Source organism: Thermobia domestica, chromosome 5 (genome assembly GCF_964235325.1).
Source record: "Thermobia domestica chromosome 5, izTheDome1.hap1.1, whole genome shotgun sequence".
Taxonomy (NCBI): domain Eukaryota; kingdom Metazoa; phylum Arthropoda; class Insecta; order Zygentoma; family Lepismatidae; genus Thermobia; species Thermobia domestica.
Window position 1 is genome coordinate 274,285,611 of NC_137458.1, and position 16,743 is coordinate 274,302,353.

Sequence of the window (16,743 nt, forward strand, 5' to 3'; positions counted from 1 at the left end):
TATCATGCTGCTTAACATATGAGTACTACTATGCTAAAAATCTTTAAGCCCACTTTTCCCGGAAAAGTTTTTATTTTATTTTTTATTTTTATTTATTTATTTACTTATTTTTTATTTTACTTTATTTATTTTTTTGTTAAAATGAACTCTGAGATGCTTGCTATCTATGGCTAAAACGGTATCATCTAACTAGGTGAAAGATGGCGCCAAAGTTGGCCTGTTGTGATAAACCCCGTGAAGTCAGTTGATCCTCTTCTTAACGAACATTTTCGATCTTGCTGGGCCTCCGACTGATCATTGGAGTATTATATGTCAGTCGTTTTTAATGAAGCTGTTTTAACACCATGTACTTCTTTAGATCAACAATCTGATTCCAAGTATCATCAGGAAAATACTTAGATTGAATTCATTCTACGATTTTACTAATAAAAAGCATGATGTTTAAAAGTGAAGTATGTTTATAAACCAAATTTACAAGTTAAAAAACGAAACAAGAAGAGAGAAATATTTTTTTCACGAAATTTTATACTCGTTTTAAGTTATTGTTATGCTAAAATCTTTAAGTCCAACACAATATATCAATTTTCTCAGGCCACCCAAGTGCAAACGCAATGCTAAAGTTATATTTAACTCATATTCTTTCACAACATGTTAGCTCATATCATTGTTGTTTAAAATTATTATTGGAGCCGTGATAGCTCAGTAGTAGAGCGTTCACCTCTGGTGCATGGGGTCCTCAGTTTGCGCCAAATGAACTTTGTGGCCGACAAACACCATGTGTGTGTGTGTTCTCGAGATTCTCCCATTTCCTCCTACTTTCTTCATTCAACCATTTCACTCATTTCTCATCATCACCGTCTCCTTTAACCTAGCCGGCGTAACCGCAAGACGTAAAACTTAATAACTTTTTTAAAACTTATTTTGTCTCTGAGCAATATTGAATTTTTTTTCCACTCTCTTCTAAAACTTGTCAAAGTGAACTTAATGGTGTTACCATAACAATTCTCATATATTTGCATTGAAAGGTGTGAGCTATTTTACTACCCCTTTAATAATAAATATTACTTAAGTTTTTATTTCAAAACATAAGTTACAATCGTTTGTGTGTATTAGAAAGTTAATAAACTATTACTGAACAGATTTATAACGTCTCACTCTCAATTTTCATTTACAAATTGAAGTTCACAGTCTGTGAACTTTTTAAAGTATTAAAAATAGAGTGCGGGAAAGTAAAACAAAATACATACAAAACATAAAACATTAAACCATAATATAAGTTTAAAAGAGTGCGAAGGGGAACCACTACTGAGATGTTAATAAACTTCCATCTCGAATACGGATATAACAAATCGACATGTGTACTGAACATGAAGGCTGACCGAAGATTAAGAATTCTTTCTCGAAGAACTTTCAGCTTCTGTTCAAACAAAGACATATCAAGATTTAAAAAAAAAAAAAAAAAAAAAAAAATGGTTACCGTATAAGCTAATACTGTGGGAAAGTCGTTGACGGAAGTAAAGAATTCTTCAGAAGTAGATGAATATATTGACTGAAAAGTGTGTGAGATATTCCTTTGTAGCTGGGGCTGACAGACAACATAGAAGTTTATTTATTATTTTCTTCTTACAAATTCAAATCGTCCGCTTCTTCATCTATGAGAAATTTTGCTATATTAACTTATATATATATATATATATAGTAGATAAAGAGAATCTACTGAATGAGTGTAGGTGCAGTAACCATATGAAAAGTGTTATGAAAGGAGACAACATTCCTTCTAATAGGCATGGTATTGGATTTGTAGTGATTAGTACAGTAAAATTGGCATTAGTGCCGGATGTGGCCAGAGTAACTTCCCGGGTTGGCATTCTCTGCCCCCGTTCTTATAAAGGGTCACAGTGAAACGTGCGCAGAGTCGCAACATTCGTGTATTAAAAAGACAGGACAAATTAGGGAATGTACTTAATCTACCAGAGAATAGCTAAAAGAAATACGAAATACGAATTTGATAAATACGAAAGATACGATACGGCCCCATTTTTGTGAATTGTACTTGTCTCTACGTTTATTATTTATAAAAATGTACTTATATCACAAGAAGAGCGAAAAGTGGCAGTCTGGGTATGCGTAACTAGAGTGCGGGCAGCTTCTCGATACGAGTGGTGGAGATATACACAGGATATTTCAAAGAAAAAAAAACCACTGACAACGTCTGGAAAGTGATCCTGGCACCAAAATAAGACAAAAAAGTATATACCGCCCTGGGTGCACGAATGCTTCCTTTCGGATTATAGGCTGCCGAAAACATGAAAGAATTAAATTTAAAGGTCCATAGCTCCAATACTATGGAACCTTCCATAGTCGGGTCAAGACTTCACTTAGGAACTAATATGTGTCCTATCCAGACATCCGTGTTTCATAATCCTGCAGTACTTCCGCAACAATTTTTACAGAGGTGAGTCCGTAGCCAAATTGCGGAATTAGCGCAAGAAGAATATACGAGAAAGGGATCATGTGACATATGGCTCTTGACACACACCGTCTATTAAAATCAATAGTGGCCAATACAGTTTGAGACCTCTGTAGCAGAAGGCATTCCACGCTATCACAATGCATCAATACTATCGTAAAGATGAAGTGACGAACTAGAAACCCTGTAGTACGTTCCATGAGCACGTTGTATGCACGAGAAGTATAAAGAGATAGAATCGAATCCTGGAACATGAAGAACAATGTTTGTAACGGTAACAGAACAAGAAGTAGTTCCACTGTAAGAATCGTATCGCCTCAACCCCTCTACTCGTTTCAAAATTAACATGGCATTTATAGATATTTTCTATGTTCTATCTTCGTATTTTACTCTCATTTATCTCCCATCTTGTATATGGTCTGTCACTAAACACCCTTTTTTCTCTGTTTCTTTTGGTGTTGAATCCAGTGCTAGCAATCATTTTCAGCAATTCAATTCACAAAATCGGAATGGTTCCTTGTCAGGATAATAGTTGTCTTTCTTTCATCAAACATCACACATAAAAGATACATTCCGAAAAGGAAACGATTATAGTGAGTTTACACCGAATAACACTATATATGTATAATATAAAATTTCAGTTATATAGATATACACAAAACAACAATTTTAAATTCTACAATAGCAATTCTTTGGCAAAATTATTTATTAAGATAAAAAGGTAGAATAATTTCCAAAATATCCGCGTTTGCTAATTCGTACTTATTCAAAAATACTTTACAATATTCAAAAACATGTGACCTGAGTCATGTAACAACTAATAGCCAATTACAGCGATTTGCCTGTCTTTGTATTTATTCACGTGATTCGTGTCATGCGACTCTAAATAACCAATCAAAGCTGTGTGTCTATTTCTGCAGCGGAATTGGTTATAAATGTTCATATAAGACAGACAATTTTAAAAGATAAGGGTACAGGGTTGGTCCACCCTTACACTTATCCAAGGTAACCACAAAAATACGTACAGCACCCTTCACGGAGAGTAAGTGCTCGTCCATAGAGTCTCAGAGGCATTTGACTGTATGTACCGATCTTAAGAGCATAAAGGGCGCAAGGTTAGCCCACTTTTACGTCTCGAAAGGAACCACAGAAGTACGTATCTAGTTCTAGTTACCCATCAAAGAGGGTAAAATGCTCATGCACAGGATTGCAGATCTTAAAGGATAAATAAAGTAAAAACATGAAAATTTGAATTTTAGGTAGTTTTTACCCATCGATGCGAACGTCTCACACGACTCAAAAGAAACACAAGATTTCGAAGCTATTCTTAGATATCCATGAAATAGAACAAGGTCACCTTTCATAAGATCACAAAAGACTCATACACAAGCAGAGGACCATAATTACCCATCTTAAATGCATAAGGGGTGCATATATGGCCCACCCCATCCATCAAAATGAGCAAAGAGTCCACAGGGTTACATATATGGTCCTAAACACCTATAAAAGAGAGGGATGAACTCCTCTATAGGTCCATAATCATCGATCATAGAGGACATATAACGCCAATAACCTTGTTAAACATTTTTTTTACCCATCCATGGAAACGTGCTAATATTCGCAAATTTTCAGAAAGACATACAAGGTGTATTTAGGACCCATGCAGTACTCTAAAATTTTATAGTTCTCAGAATATTTCAAATTTAAGGAGTGGGCCAATGCACTGCTCCAAAATTTTGGGGGTAGGGATACATATCATCACTGCCAAAAGTCAAGAGATCATTGACCCTTATGACATTATACCATGTGATCAAGTTATCTGACTCAACCAATCAGAGATGATTGTCCTTAACATAAATCATTACTACTTACTGGTTCTCTTAAACACCTAAATAGTGCAGACATTTCTGCGATGAGGACACCAATCCTCATAGTCTTTCATTACGTTGTTCTTGAGAACTCGACTAGTACAGACGCTTGCGCGATCGTAATACCAGTCCTTTTGAACCCAGCGATCTGACCTTTGCAAAATAATGCTAAATCTTAGCGTTTAGCCATCAAGTGCAAACTTCGCTTTTGACTTCCTTTGTTCCTAGCTGGTAAGCAGAGGGAATGGGGAAAATCGTGTAGCAAGAAAATCGAACCCAGCATTCATAATACAGTAATTAGTCGCTATAATTATCATGTATCTATATATTAAGCATTTTCGGGAAAAAGAAAAATATTAAACTTCTCTTTGTGAAATGTATTTGAAGTGTAGAAAACTTGAGTAAACCATCTTTATTTTGATCAAAATTAAGCTAACATACAGACCCTAGCTACTATAGTATGATGCCTGTCTATCACCTATAAAATTATGTCATCTTAGACATTTCCTAGTATTGTATTGAAATATTAAATTTTATACTATTACATAAAGATAAACTTCACTTTTTCGTTTCTACTTTCTCATTAAAACGAAGATGATCCAGTCTGTCTCACTGCTTCTTTTACAATTCATTAGTGGATCCGCCAGGCCGTAAATGTCACCAACACCTAGTGGTCCACTTGCCTGTAAATGTCAATCGTCGATGTAGCAACGCGTCGAAGGATTGTCGCTACTGTGTCACTGTCTTTCGTTCTGTCTGGTTGTCGAGTGGAAGCAGATATCTAGAGTCGGGGTATTGAAGTTACTATCGCGTAGCAGCGAGGACTTTATTTTAGTCCGTGCTCCTTCGATGCGTTGCGGAGAATCGGCGAAGGGATCAGCACGAACTATCGCCAGTCATGTGTATGCGGTTATTATTATATATTATTTTTCCCTGACGAATTGTTGCTAAAGTGAGCTTCGAGGGCCAAGAGTAACCCCTACCTCTATATTATAAAGTGAACAATTTCGATATGATGCGTATAATTGTATGAACGCGGACCAAAATAAAGTCCTCGCTGCTACACGATAGTAACTTCAATACCCCGACTCTAGATATCTGTTTCGATTCGATAACCAGACACGACGAAATCTTGCCGCCGTTGGCACACTAGCGACAATCCTTCGACGCGTTGCTATATCGACGATCGACATTTATCAGCAAGTGGGCCACTAGGTGTTGGTGACGTTTACGGCATGGCGGGTCCACTAATGAATTGTAAAAGAAGCTGTGACACAGACTGGATCATCTTCATTTTAATGAGAAAAGAGAAACAAAAAAGTGAAGTTTATCTCTGTGTAACAGTATAAAATTTAATATTTCAATCCAATCCTAGAAAATGTTCAAGATAACATAATTAGAAAGTGAATATGGGAGAACTAGAAATAAAATAAATAGACGCGCGTCATCTTGTTATAAAATTACGTGGCGAACGCATTTTATCTTATCCCAAACGGTTATTGTCGAATATACGCGGTTAAAGGAGCACTCTGATTGGCCAAATTAAAAACACTCATTAATTTACCCCTCTACAAGCGGCGTTTTCTTCATCGTCTCCTTGGCGAGGTCGGTAAGAACACGCGACTAGTAATCATAAGGTTGGTGGTTCGCATCCACCCTGGGGTACTTTTTCTTAGTGTTTTTAGGCTCACCTTAATGTAAACAAATCATGCACATAGGCGATTTAACATATTTTGGGGGAGTAATTTTGTGGTTCATTGGCGTTTCGTCGCATCTCTGCCGCTGGTGATATAATTTTCAAAACGGAAGTGGGACCATAGCGGATCGCCGTTGCGAAGCCATTAATGTTTGGCGAGATGTCGGTAGCTCCCCATCGGTGGTCACCGACGCTTACGGCATGGGGTTGGTTGGCTAAAAAAGTTTTCTTGTTTTCAAAAACAGTGTCTTAATAACATATACGGATATTTCCGTTCTATTGGTTAATAATTTATTTCTTCATTTTCAGAGAACATTTGTGGATTAAATTATACTTGCTACTCTGGTCCCTCTTCTAATCTGTATGAGGAAGCCCAAGTTGAAATTATCATGTTTATCGTAGACACTCTCCTCTCTATAACACTTCTCTTCGGTTTAGAATGTAAATGTTTTAAAAAGTTAGTAAGACTCTTGTCCAAACGGCCTGTAGAAATGAAGAAGCGGATGTCCATAACGGAAATGGATATGGACGTTATTAATGAAAGGGAAAGAGTTCTGGAGCAATTAAGTGGTAAGTATAAGTGTTCATTGAATGAGAGCAGTGTTAGTAATTAGTTCAACATTTTTCTCTATGTAATTGAAAATATAGTTTCTTTATTATTATTATTATTATTATTCAAATGTACGTATTTCTAAACGTAAAGCTAGAACATAAGATCTTAAGTGTTTCGAAATCTTTGTTTGAAATATTACACTAAAGATATTATCTGTTAACGTCATCTATTAAATACGATTATGGAATTGATAAATAGGATTTCAATTACTCCTATATTTCGTTTTGCTTTGAGGACGAAGTGATTTTAAATTAAATTTAGAAGTTGAAATGTACATACTGACTATTCCAACATTGGTCAGGATTTATATTACAACAATATAAAACCAAAAATATCTCATTATTCATGGTTTGATAGATCACAGATTAACTCAAATTATAGATGATTTATCTCTTTTGGTTTAAAAAAGAGAGAGAGGATGAATCGGAGAATCTTGAAAAGCCAAAAGTATGATCTGGAAATACTAAAGAATCTCAATGTCAAGGCAGACATGTTTAGATTGTCAAGACACTATATGGCATGTAGAACATTTTTCTTGGAATTTTGATTCCTGAAAATTTCTTACATGTTCAAACTTCCGTATCTTCCCTCAACCTCTGGTTATTAAGGGCGTCGATCCTGGGAGCCCCGCCCCCAATTCTCATGTGAGCCCTAATGTATTTTTATGAATATGTATTTTTATTGTTATATGTGTTTTATGAATATACAATATTTGGCATAATTTGAATTCAGTTTTTCTTAAAACTCCTCATATATGCCTTCTTAGACCCTTGTCTGCAACCAAACACACTTCTGAATGGTCCCCCCAAAGTTACAGAAAAATCGGCGCCCTTGCTGGTCACGGAAGAAAATAAGAGAAAAGAAATAAAATCGTGTAGGAAGTAGAATGGAACACACTGAACTGATCGCACTAGAGTAGTGCAAAACACCTTCTCGATTGCTGTCACATGTTAAATGGTAGTGAAGCACGCTGTTCACATAGCCGGTTCAAATTTTATGTTCTTTTGTTTAATAGGGAAATAGGGAACAAAAGAATATACAACATAAACCTGACATTTCACGGTTTGCTACATTGCCATTAGACATGGGACTGGCAACAATTGCACTTCTTGATCCCAGTGAGTCCAATCCTTCTTATTGTTTTATTAATCTTTTGATTATTATTTTCTCTTAATTTTATTATCCGTGAACAGCGCCTTAGGAGAGACGGAAAGCTTGCAAACGCAAGATATCTTCAGGAATCAAAATATCAAATAAGTAAAATGATTGTTAGAATTCCTGAATGTGTACTGGAAACACTGACGCAACACTGATTTCCTCTACAGGTTTCAATCAGTATTTTGATCAACTGCTAAACGCAGTGAAGCATAAAGAATAAATCATTTATTTAAAACAGCTATTGAGATTGAAACAGATATCAGAAGCCTGAGAAATCTTAAATCTCCAGAGGCTATTTTGTTTCATCATAGGTGTTTGGACCATATTTGGGCAAATAGTTTTGATAGTAACTGGCTTAGTGTAGCAGAAATAGAGAATTTCTAGGAAACTGAAAGAGTCTATAATCTTACCTATACTTCAGAAAGGAGACAAGACAAATTATCGAGAAATCTCAACTGCAAGATGTTTCTAAAATTATTATAACATTTTTAACTCTATGAAAATGAAGAAACTGGATATGATCTACTTGGCTTTAAACACAATGGATCAATATTACGTAAACCACGTTTCCTTCATTAGACAAAAAGTACAGAAGAAATGGAGACTTTCGAGGATTCTGTTCACTAAATATTCTCAGACTTGAGAAAGCCGTAAAAGAACTTGCTTAGAAGAATTTCTCATAAAGGCGATATTTTTCAAGAAAATAGCCGCGTTTTTTACATTTATTGAGAGCAAGTACATTGACTTAAAGTATGCTCAAAGAAACAATGCAAAGAGTTCATGGATTGCATTCATGGCGCAGCTTCTTGTGGATTCCCTTCATGAGGATTTCGACACACTTTCTTGATCGTCCTGGCAGCAGCAATTCACTTTCGCTATACTCCTGAATGGTTTTCGTAGCCTCACCTGTCTTTCTCAAAACGCCTTTCACTCGCGCCCAATAACGCTTGATAGGCCAGCACTGCGGGATGTTAGGATTGTTCATGTCTTTTTTGACAAATTCGATCCCGTTGTTCTTCATGAACTCTATCGTCGTTTTGGCGTAGTGGGCTGGAGCGAGATCAAGCCAGAATATAATAGGGACATTGTGCTTTCGAATTAGTGGCAGCAGTCGCTTCTGTAAGCACTCTTGGACATAAACCTGTGCGTTCACCGTACCCTTCGTGACAAAAAATGAACTTCTTTCTCCGCACTCACAGATCGCCTGCCATACAAGATATTTCTCGTCGAATTTCCCCACTGCGACCGTTGTTTCGGATCGTGGGAGATGCCGTCCAGGTGAGACAGTATAGAATTGTTGGCCAGGAAGCGCTGAAAATTCGGCCTTGACGTAAGTTTCGTCGTCCATAATGATGTGGCGATTTTCGCGTCCGAGGTAGTCATAGTTTGCGAGCACGTGATGTAATGACGGTGCGCTGATTTTCTGAAACTCTTGGCACCTTCTGTTTTTGTATGTTCTCATACCTTCGCGTTGCTTCGATCTCTGCACCATGCTGACGCTTGTGTTGCATTTCCTGGAAACATCCCTGACCGAAGCACTAGGATTCTTCTTTATGGCACTCACGATCCTTTTGTGAAGTCGAGGGTTACGTGGGCCGTAAGGATTTTGATTGTGTGGTTGTCGTTCGATCGACTGAGTCGTAATGTACTGTGTCAGTATGGTTTGGACAGTTCTGCGCGGCATTTTCAGGTCCTTCGCAATCAAACTTCACGGGCGACAAGGATTTGGGAGTCATTTGTCGACGACTCGTCGACGGCGATCTCTTTCATTCATTGCTGTATCTGTACCCAGCAACATGCAACAATGAAAAGTATATCAATTTCTAAGTTAATGTACGTGCTATCAATAAATGTAAAACATAAACTTGTACAGTGTGTAATAAAGGTACTACATCAATTTAAAAATGGCAGATTTAATTCGGTACATGTCTTATGATCTTCCCTAGATGCCTTAGTGCAAGTTACTTAGAATAGTCGATTGATTTATAAGGTTTCACAATCGTTTTGTGTGCATTTTTTTCTGCGCAGAAAGCACTTTGTATTTCCTAAAGTATAGAATATTTTGATTTGATTCAACTAAAGTGGAAGCGTTATCTGACTATCTTTTCAGTATGAGAAGATTTTACGAGTAAATTAGATAACTACTGTTTTAGATTCAATGATCAATATAAATATAAAATTATGTTTACATAGGAAAAACTAATTCACATTTGTACCACTGGTTTTTAATGCATATGTAATAATTAACCACAATATTTCAATCCATACTCCGGTCTTTCTTGATCTCAATTGCTTTGCTTTACTGAAATTCGATTATTTGTCCATTGAATTATGTGATTTATTGTACTACCTATGAAAAAAGAAATTGAGACCACAAAGTATTCTGACAAAAAATACTTAATACTGTCAGTATTTATTAGGCCAGCTATACACTATAGGGAAGATCCTAGGAAATCTCTTACGATTTTTTTCTAGAGTCAAAATCTCAACGTGTATGGCATCAGATTGCATGTCATTTCCTATGCTCTGAATGAGGTGTTTCGTGTTTAGAGCACGCTCTATTTCAAAACGAAAATTCGTAAAATTTAGATGTGAGAAAAAGTGAAAACAAATTTGTTTTCTATCTTTTGCTTTTTTTTTTTTTTTTTTTTTGATATGTGCAATTTAACAATATAGCGCCTGGTATCAATATCAGTTGAATGTGCAATGTAGTTATGTGTATGGCACAAAAGCGTAGGGTTTCCTACGAGATGTGTCGTAACATTTTTCCTCAGATGAATACTAAGATATTCCTAGGACTTATCTCATAGATCAAGACAAGAAACAGGAAACAGGGCACCAAATAGAACGAATTGATGTGTTACATTAGTGTTTCAGCAACATTGAAAGAAACTTTTTCTAGGTTTTTTTTTTTTTTTTTAAAGAGAACTGAAGACTTCAATCTTAATTTAGACAGGGAAATCTCAATCATAAGTGGGACAACATATCCTTCAACATAAAGAAAATATATATATATATATATATATATATATAAAATTAAGAGATTTGTTTCATTTTTTACACAGTATATTTTTGTCACAGATTCGTTATTCAATTAATTTCGGAAAATATTCAATTTCATATAAGAATTTTCATAACTTTGATCTGTCTACCGTTATCCACACACTTAATATTAATAGTTTTCTGTTCTTTTGATGCTGAGTTTCTAGAAAAAAAATAGTAAAGGAAGTAAACCAATCTCTTCCAATCATATACGAGGAAATTTATGTGGAAACAGTGTTTTACACACATTATATCACAACATCAACACCAAAAATTTACAAGTTAACATACGTAAACCGTTACCTATGAACTGCAGTTTTCTACAAATTGTTAGTGGATAGTAGTAAACAGTAATATTATCAAGTCTTTTTTCATAATGCGTTAAGATCTCAATTTTTCTTTCTTAAGACAGTACAATAAACATATAATGGAATGGATAAATAATGAAATTCCAGTAAAACAGAGCAATTGACCTTGAGAAAGCTTTCAGTGTGGATTGAAATATTCAGGGTAATTATCCACTTCTCGGATAAACCCGAATTACCTACATTTACAGATAATGTGTAAAAATGAATGATGCAACATTACTTTGGGTATTGTTTTTTTTACGTTCTGATTTGAACTAACTCGCAATATACCCTCGTGATATAAATCGTGGCACAGAGCGAGTCTTCGGACTGGATTAAAATATATTACCCTCTAGTTTGTTGATTTATCATCAGGTGAGAGTGTTGGTCATGAAACGATACATTTATGATAAATTTAAAATATGAAATTAAAATAAAATATAGCTTTATCGGAACATTTTTCTGCATAATAGTTGACCGCTAAATGTTTAATACATAGACATTAAAAACCAGCAGTATAAAGGTGAATCAATTGGGGTGTTCAAAGCACAAGGGTAACAAGTTTTTTTTTTTTTTTTTTTTTTTTTGTAACACTTTTCTTTTCATTATTTACAATATCTGAAGGTGAATCTTTAAGCTTCAAAAGGAGGTTCACATAGAGGTTTTAAAGACGAAATATGTCTGAAACTACCGAAAGTGGACTTGATAGCCTTGTGCACTGAACGCGCCAATTGATCCTTATACAATATGTGCCCTATAACTTCTATTAACAATCATGCAGTTTCCCTCCTTATAAGTTTCACTTCGTTTAAGTTTGTGCTGTCCTTTCTTATAGAATGAATAATTTCGAGCGAATATACCTTCTCTGTTTCCGATATATATATATATATATATATATATATATATATATATATATATATATATATATATATATATGTGTGTGTGTGTGTGTGTGTTTAGTTTAATTCACATAATGGTGGAGTATTATTTTAATGCTTTAATAGGGTACTAGTTACCATTTAAATATTAAGTTTGTTGAGTGAATTCAGAGATATGTGTTAGCATCTACTTTTAATTTCGAGTAATTTTTTTTTTTTTTGATAGTATATTGTACTTACAGATGAAAAATATGTAGGTGTACAAGATAGAATTATTGTGAAGAATCTGAGAAAAGAATTTGGGGATTTCGTAGCTGTTCGAAGCATAAGCTTTGGAGTGAAGGCTGAGGAATGTTTCGGTCTTTTAGGAGTAAATGGAGCTGGGAAAACAACTACGTTCCGAATGCTTACAGGGGACATTTTGCCAACTGTAGGGGATTCTTATTTTGATCTTTTAAGTTTCAAGGACAATCAATCAAAAGTAAGTGTTCAAAATATCTTTTAGTTTTTATTTTAGAAGTATAGGATTATATGGTTTCTGTTTCTAGCACAGGGTATGATTTATTAATGAATTTTGTGTCTATTGCTTCCTACATATGAGTTCCTTAGGCTCAAGAAAGTTCCTGTTCTAAAGTTATATATAGTATTAATATAAAATTTTGAATTAACATATCGTTATCTCCCTTCACTAGCTCTGTCATACTTTGTTTTATGGGTAAGTTAAGAGTTAATCGTTAAATTGTGCGACGTACAAACGGCTGCTGAATAAAAGTTTATTATATATATATATACTGTACTGTAGTGTACTGTACTGTACTGTACTGTATTGTCCTGGGTGTACCTGAAGTAGTGACACACTTTTTTGAGTAATCAGTACATTTTTATTATAAAGAATGGCATGAAACAAAATTGTAAATACAGAGGAATGATGTACGTTCTGAATAACTGAATAACTACAATTTTTCTTATTTTATTTTCAAAGTATAGGTTTTGTGTGTTTTCTTTCGTAATCTCTTTATGTTTGTTTCAGATTTTGCCTCGGATGGGTTACGTTCCACAAGGAGACGTCCTTATGGAAGACTTAAGCGGAAGAAATATGTTATCCTTGTTTGCTCGCTTACGAGGAATTCCTAATAACAAAAGAAAGGAACTTGTTAACAAATGGTTGGATGCGATGGGTAAGCATATTATGTTCTTAATGAGAAAAAGTTGAATATTTATATCAAGCTGTCGAGTGAAATATTTTAAATTAGTTTCAATAAACACATATATGAACTCACTCAAGAGAAAATGTTCATTTTCCGTTTAATTATGTAAAAATGAAATCTTTCAGTTTTACGTTCTACAGATATGAAGTGTAGGCTAAAGGAAGCGGTGGTGATGAGAAATGAATGCAATGGTGGAATGAATTAAGTAGAAGGCAACGCGAGAACCCCGAGAAAACCCAAGAGCACAGTGTTTGTCCACCACAAAGTTCGCTTGGCGCGAACTGAGATCGAACCAGGAACCCCACGCACCAGAGGTGAACGCTCTACCACTAAGCCACTGTACCCCACCTTTTAATTATGTAGTATTTATAACAATTGTTACTAAATTCGTGTAGTAAAATATTCACTACTTCTCACAATATCAATTAAAATCCATTAAAAATAATCAACATTTATTTTTATTTATTAATTTATATTTGGTATAAAATTTTGCTAACTCATTTTAGGTAAATTGTTTTAAATTATTTCGGGAGTTATGTATATGAATAAAATTACAACAATGACAACAGTTTTACTCCACTATACCGAATGTCACCAACCTTGTTCACAAAGATAGGATGAACTTATTTTAAATGTCTGGGAAAGGGAGAAATAATTTTTAAAACTGTACTGTAAAAATTGTAATTTAGATTAGTACTGTTCGATGAAATTAGTGCTTAGATACTTAGTGTTTCTAAAACAATCGTACTGAATTTTGTTGCGAAAATTATAGTTATTCAATAATGATAAGCATATTTTGTCTAAGTTTTCATACAGAATCCCAACCTATACCTAATAAAGGTTTCTACAAACTGTGGAATCGAACTGTCTTTCTTTCTTTTTTTTCCTATTTTCTTTCTAATTAGGAATCACTTGTTCGGAAACCTTACAATTTTTGTTTATCATTTCGTAATTTCATAGATATGTAATATGCACTTCTCTATTAATACAATATCACAAAATTTGTCAATTATATTTGCATTTTTATTGCCCTCGAGATTGGATCGGCGCGTATGTAAATAATGTATTCGAAAAGTTCTATTTTCGCGGACCGAATACACAAGTAAAAATGCAGATTAATGTTGTGTCATTTCGATCATTATAGCTATTATACTTATCAGTTTGTTCTTTATGTTTTTTTGGTTAAGATTCTTCAAATGTTTCTTTGAAAACTATGTAAAAGTTCAGAAATAACTGCGAAAACTGTGCTTGGCTTTACCTGCGTTGCAACTCTCGGCATTCTCTCCACTTGACTCAACCACACGCTTTTAATGTGTATATATGTGTGTGTGCACGGTGCTTTGCATGGACGAAAACAAGATAAACAGTTTGAAAACTGGTATACGGCACAAAAGTAATGTATTGGTCGTTGTTTGTCACATTCACAACCACATCGTTGTGTCCCTACGATTAGAAATGTTTATATACCCATATATATATATATATATATATATATATATATATATATATATATATATATATATATATATATATATATATATATATATAAATTCATAAAATTCAATTGTCCTTGAGGACATAGAGGCTCTTCGGGAGAACCAGATGAGTCCAACTTATTGTAATGTTACGAAGGACGGAGAAGTTAGAAGAACTCTTCCCTCTCGATTCGTGGCTAAATGATGAAGTAAATTCTAAAAATAGATAGAAGGAGGCGTAGGAAACAATATAAGAAATCATATTACACACTTTCGCTCTCTGCTTGATTGCTCCAAACTAAGTCCATAATGATTAGAACGAAAATTTTGCGCAGGAACAGTGACGTAGCGTGACATTATATTTAAATATAACTGTTCTATTTCGTTATAAAACTTAAAAACCTAGGAACCAGCAGTTTTATAAAGGGTGAAAGAAAGAAATAAAAAAATAAAAAACTGGAGAATGTCTTATATAAAAGCAACCAAGAAAGTTCTGTCGCTTTTTCACCCACCACATTCGAACATCGATGTGTCACCTAAGACGTACCTGGAAGATCAAAAATAGTACCCATCAGTCTGACGACCTCTTGCCAACGTTCTGGAAGGCCATGGATTCCATCGTAATAGAATTTAGTGAGTTGTGAAGCGAAGAAGTTATCAAGTGCATTTTGCACCTCTACTAGGGATTTGAACTGTTGTCCTCTAATGTGATTGTCCAAAGAATGGGACAGGTGATAATATCGGACAGTGCAATGTCCAAGAATTATAGTGGATGCAACACTGTTTACCATCCAAGGCGTAGAATGGTGTCCCGGGTCATTCTAGCCACGTGGGACTTTGCGTTGTCCTGTAACAGAAGGACCCCTTTGCGATTCAGAAGTGCTGGCTCCAGAGTTTTGAGTTTTTCTTGAACACGGCTCAACTATTGACAGTACACAGTTGCATTGATGCCCTCATCAGCTGGTAGCAGTTCCCGATGCATGATGCCGCGAACAGTTCACCAAACACACAGGAGAACCTTCTTCTGGTGCAGTGCTGGTTTTGGCCGTTTCGGCACCGTTTCACGGGATGTTAACCAATGATAATGGCGCCGTGGAGCTTCGTAAAGGACCCACTTGTCATCACATGTCAACACCCAGTCCAGAAATGGCTCCTTCCGCAGACGTGACTGCAAAGAAACATAGGTGTCTGCTCGCGTTGCCTTCTGGCCTGGAGTCAAATGGTGTGGAACCCATCGGCCCAACTTGTAGTACTTCCCAAGTTGATGGAGATGCTGCCGAATGGTTTTTGCATTCACACTGAACTGTAATCCCAGTTCCTCACATGTGTGTCCACTGTTCGCCTCAATTGCTGCCCGAAGATCTTCATTCTGTACATGTGTTGTTCTTCAAGCACGTGGTGCGTCTTCGAGTGTTTCTTCACAGTCCTTAAACTTGTCGTGGCACTGTCTGCGCAGCCACGACACCCTCGCCAAAGGTCTGGCATATCTTCCGCCCCGCTGCAGCGGCATTTGACCCCAGTTTGAAATCGTACAGCATATGCGCCCTTATGACGCTCCGTCGAGGTCCCATGTTCACTCTGTCCTTATGCAAGTTCACGGTGTGACTGAACTGCCACAACCGGTATTATGTTGGATATATCCACACCAACGATTGACCTTCACCTTATCTCTATTCGCATTCAACTCACGGTGTGAGGGCCAATTGAACACAGACTTACACAAAAATCGACATAAATTTCTTGGTTACTTTGATCAGGGTTGCCAAAAAGTAGGTATACGTCCCTGCATTTATCAAGTATAACATTCTAGCTTATAGGTTTATTTGTTTCGACTTTTCCGAGCTTAAGATATAAGTAAAAAGATATTAAGAACAAATAATAAAGAAACTAAGTCTACCTGATGGATAACAATAAAAAAAATAATATAAAAAGCAATGAGTTGAACAGTATGGGACTGTATACCTACTTTTGGGTCACCATATTGGGTG

At 35.5% G+C, this 16,743-nt stretch overlaps 1 protein-coding gene across 2 annotated transcripts in view; it reads left to right on the forward strand.

Moving 5' to 3' along the window:
* The window catches only part of LOC145686627 (phospholipid-transporting ATPase ABCA3-like), a 252,882-nt gene that overhangs the window by 221,907 nt on the left and 14,232 nt on the right, over positions 1 to 16,743 (forward strand). For both annotated transcript variants that reach the window (XM_081760095.1, XM_081760094.1), the window contains 3 exons: positions 6,344 to 6,604; positions 12,315 to 12,553; positions 13,103 to 13,250. In XM_081760095.1, coding sequence (XP_081616221.1) covers positions 6,344 to 6,604; positions 12,315 to 12,553; positions 13,103 to 13,250 — 648 coding nt within the window. The remainder of the gene's footprint in view (positions 1 to 6,343; positions 6,605 to 12,314; positions 12,554 to 13,102; positions 13,251 to 16,743) is intronic.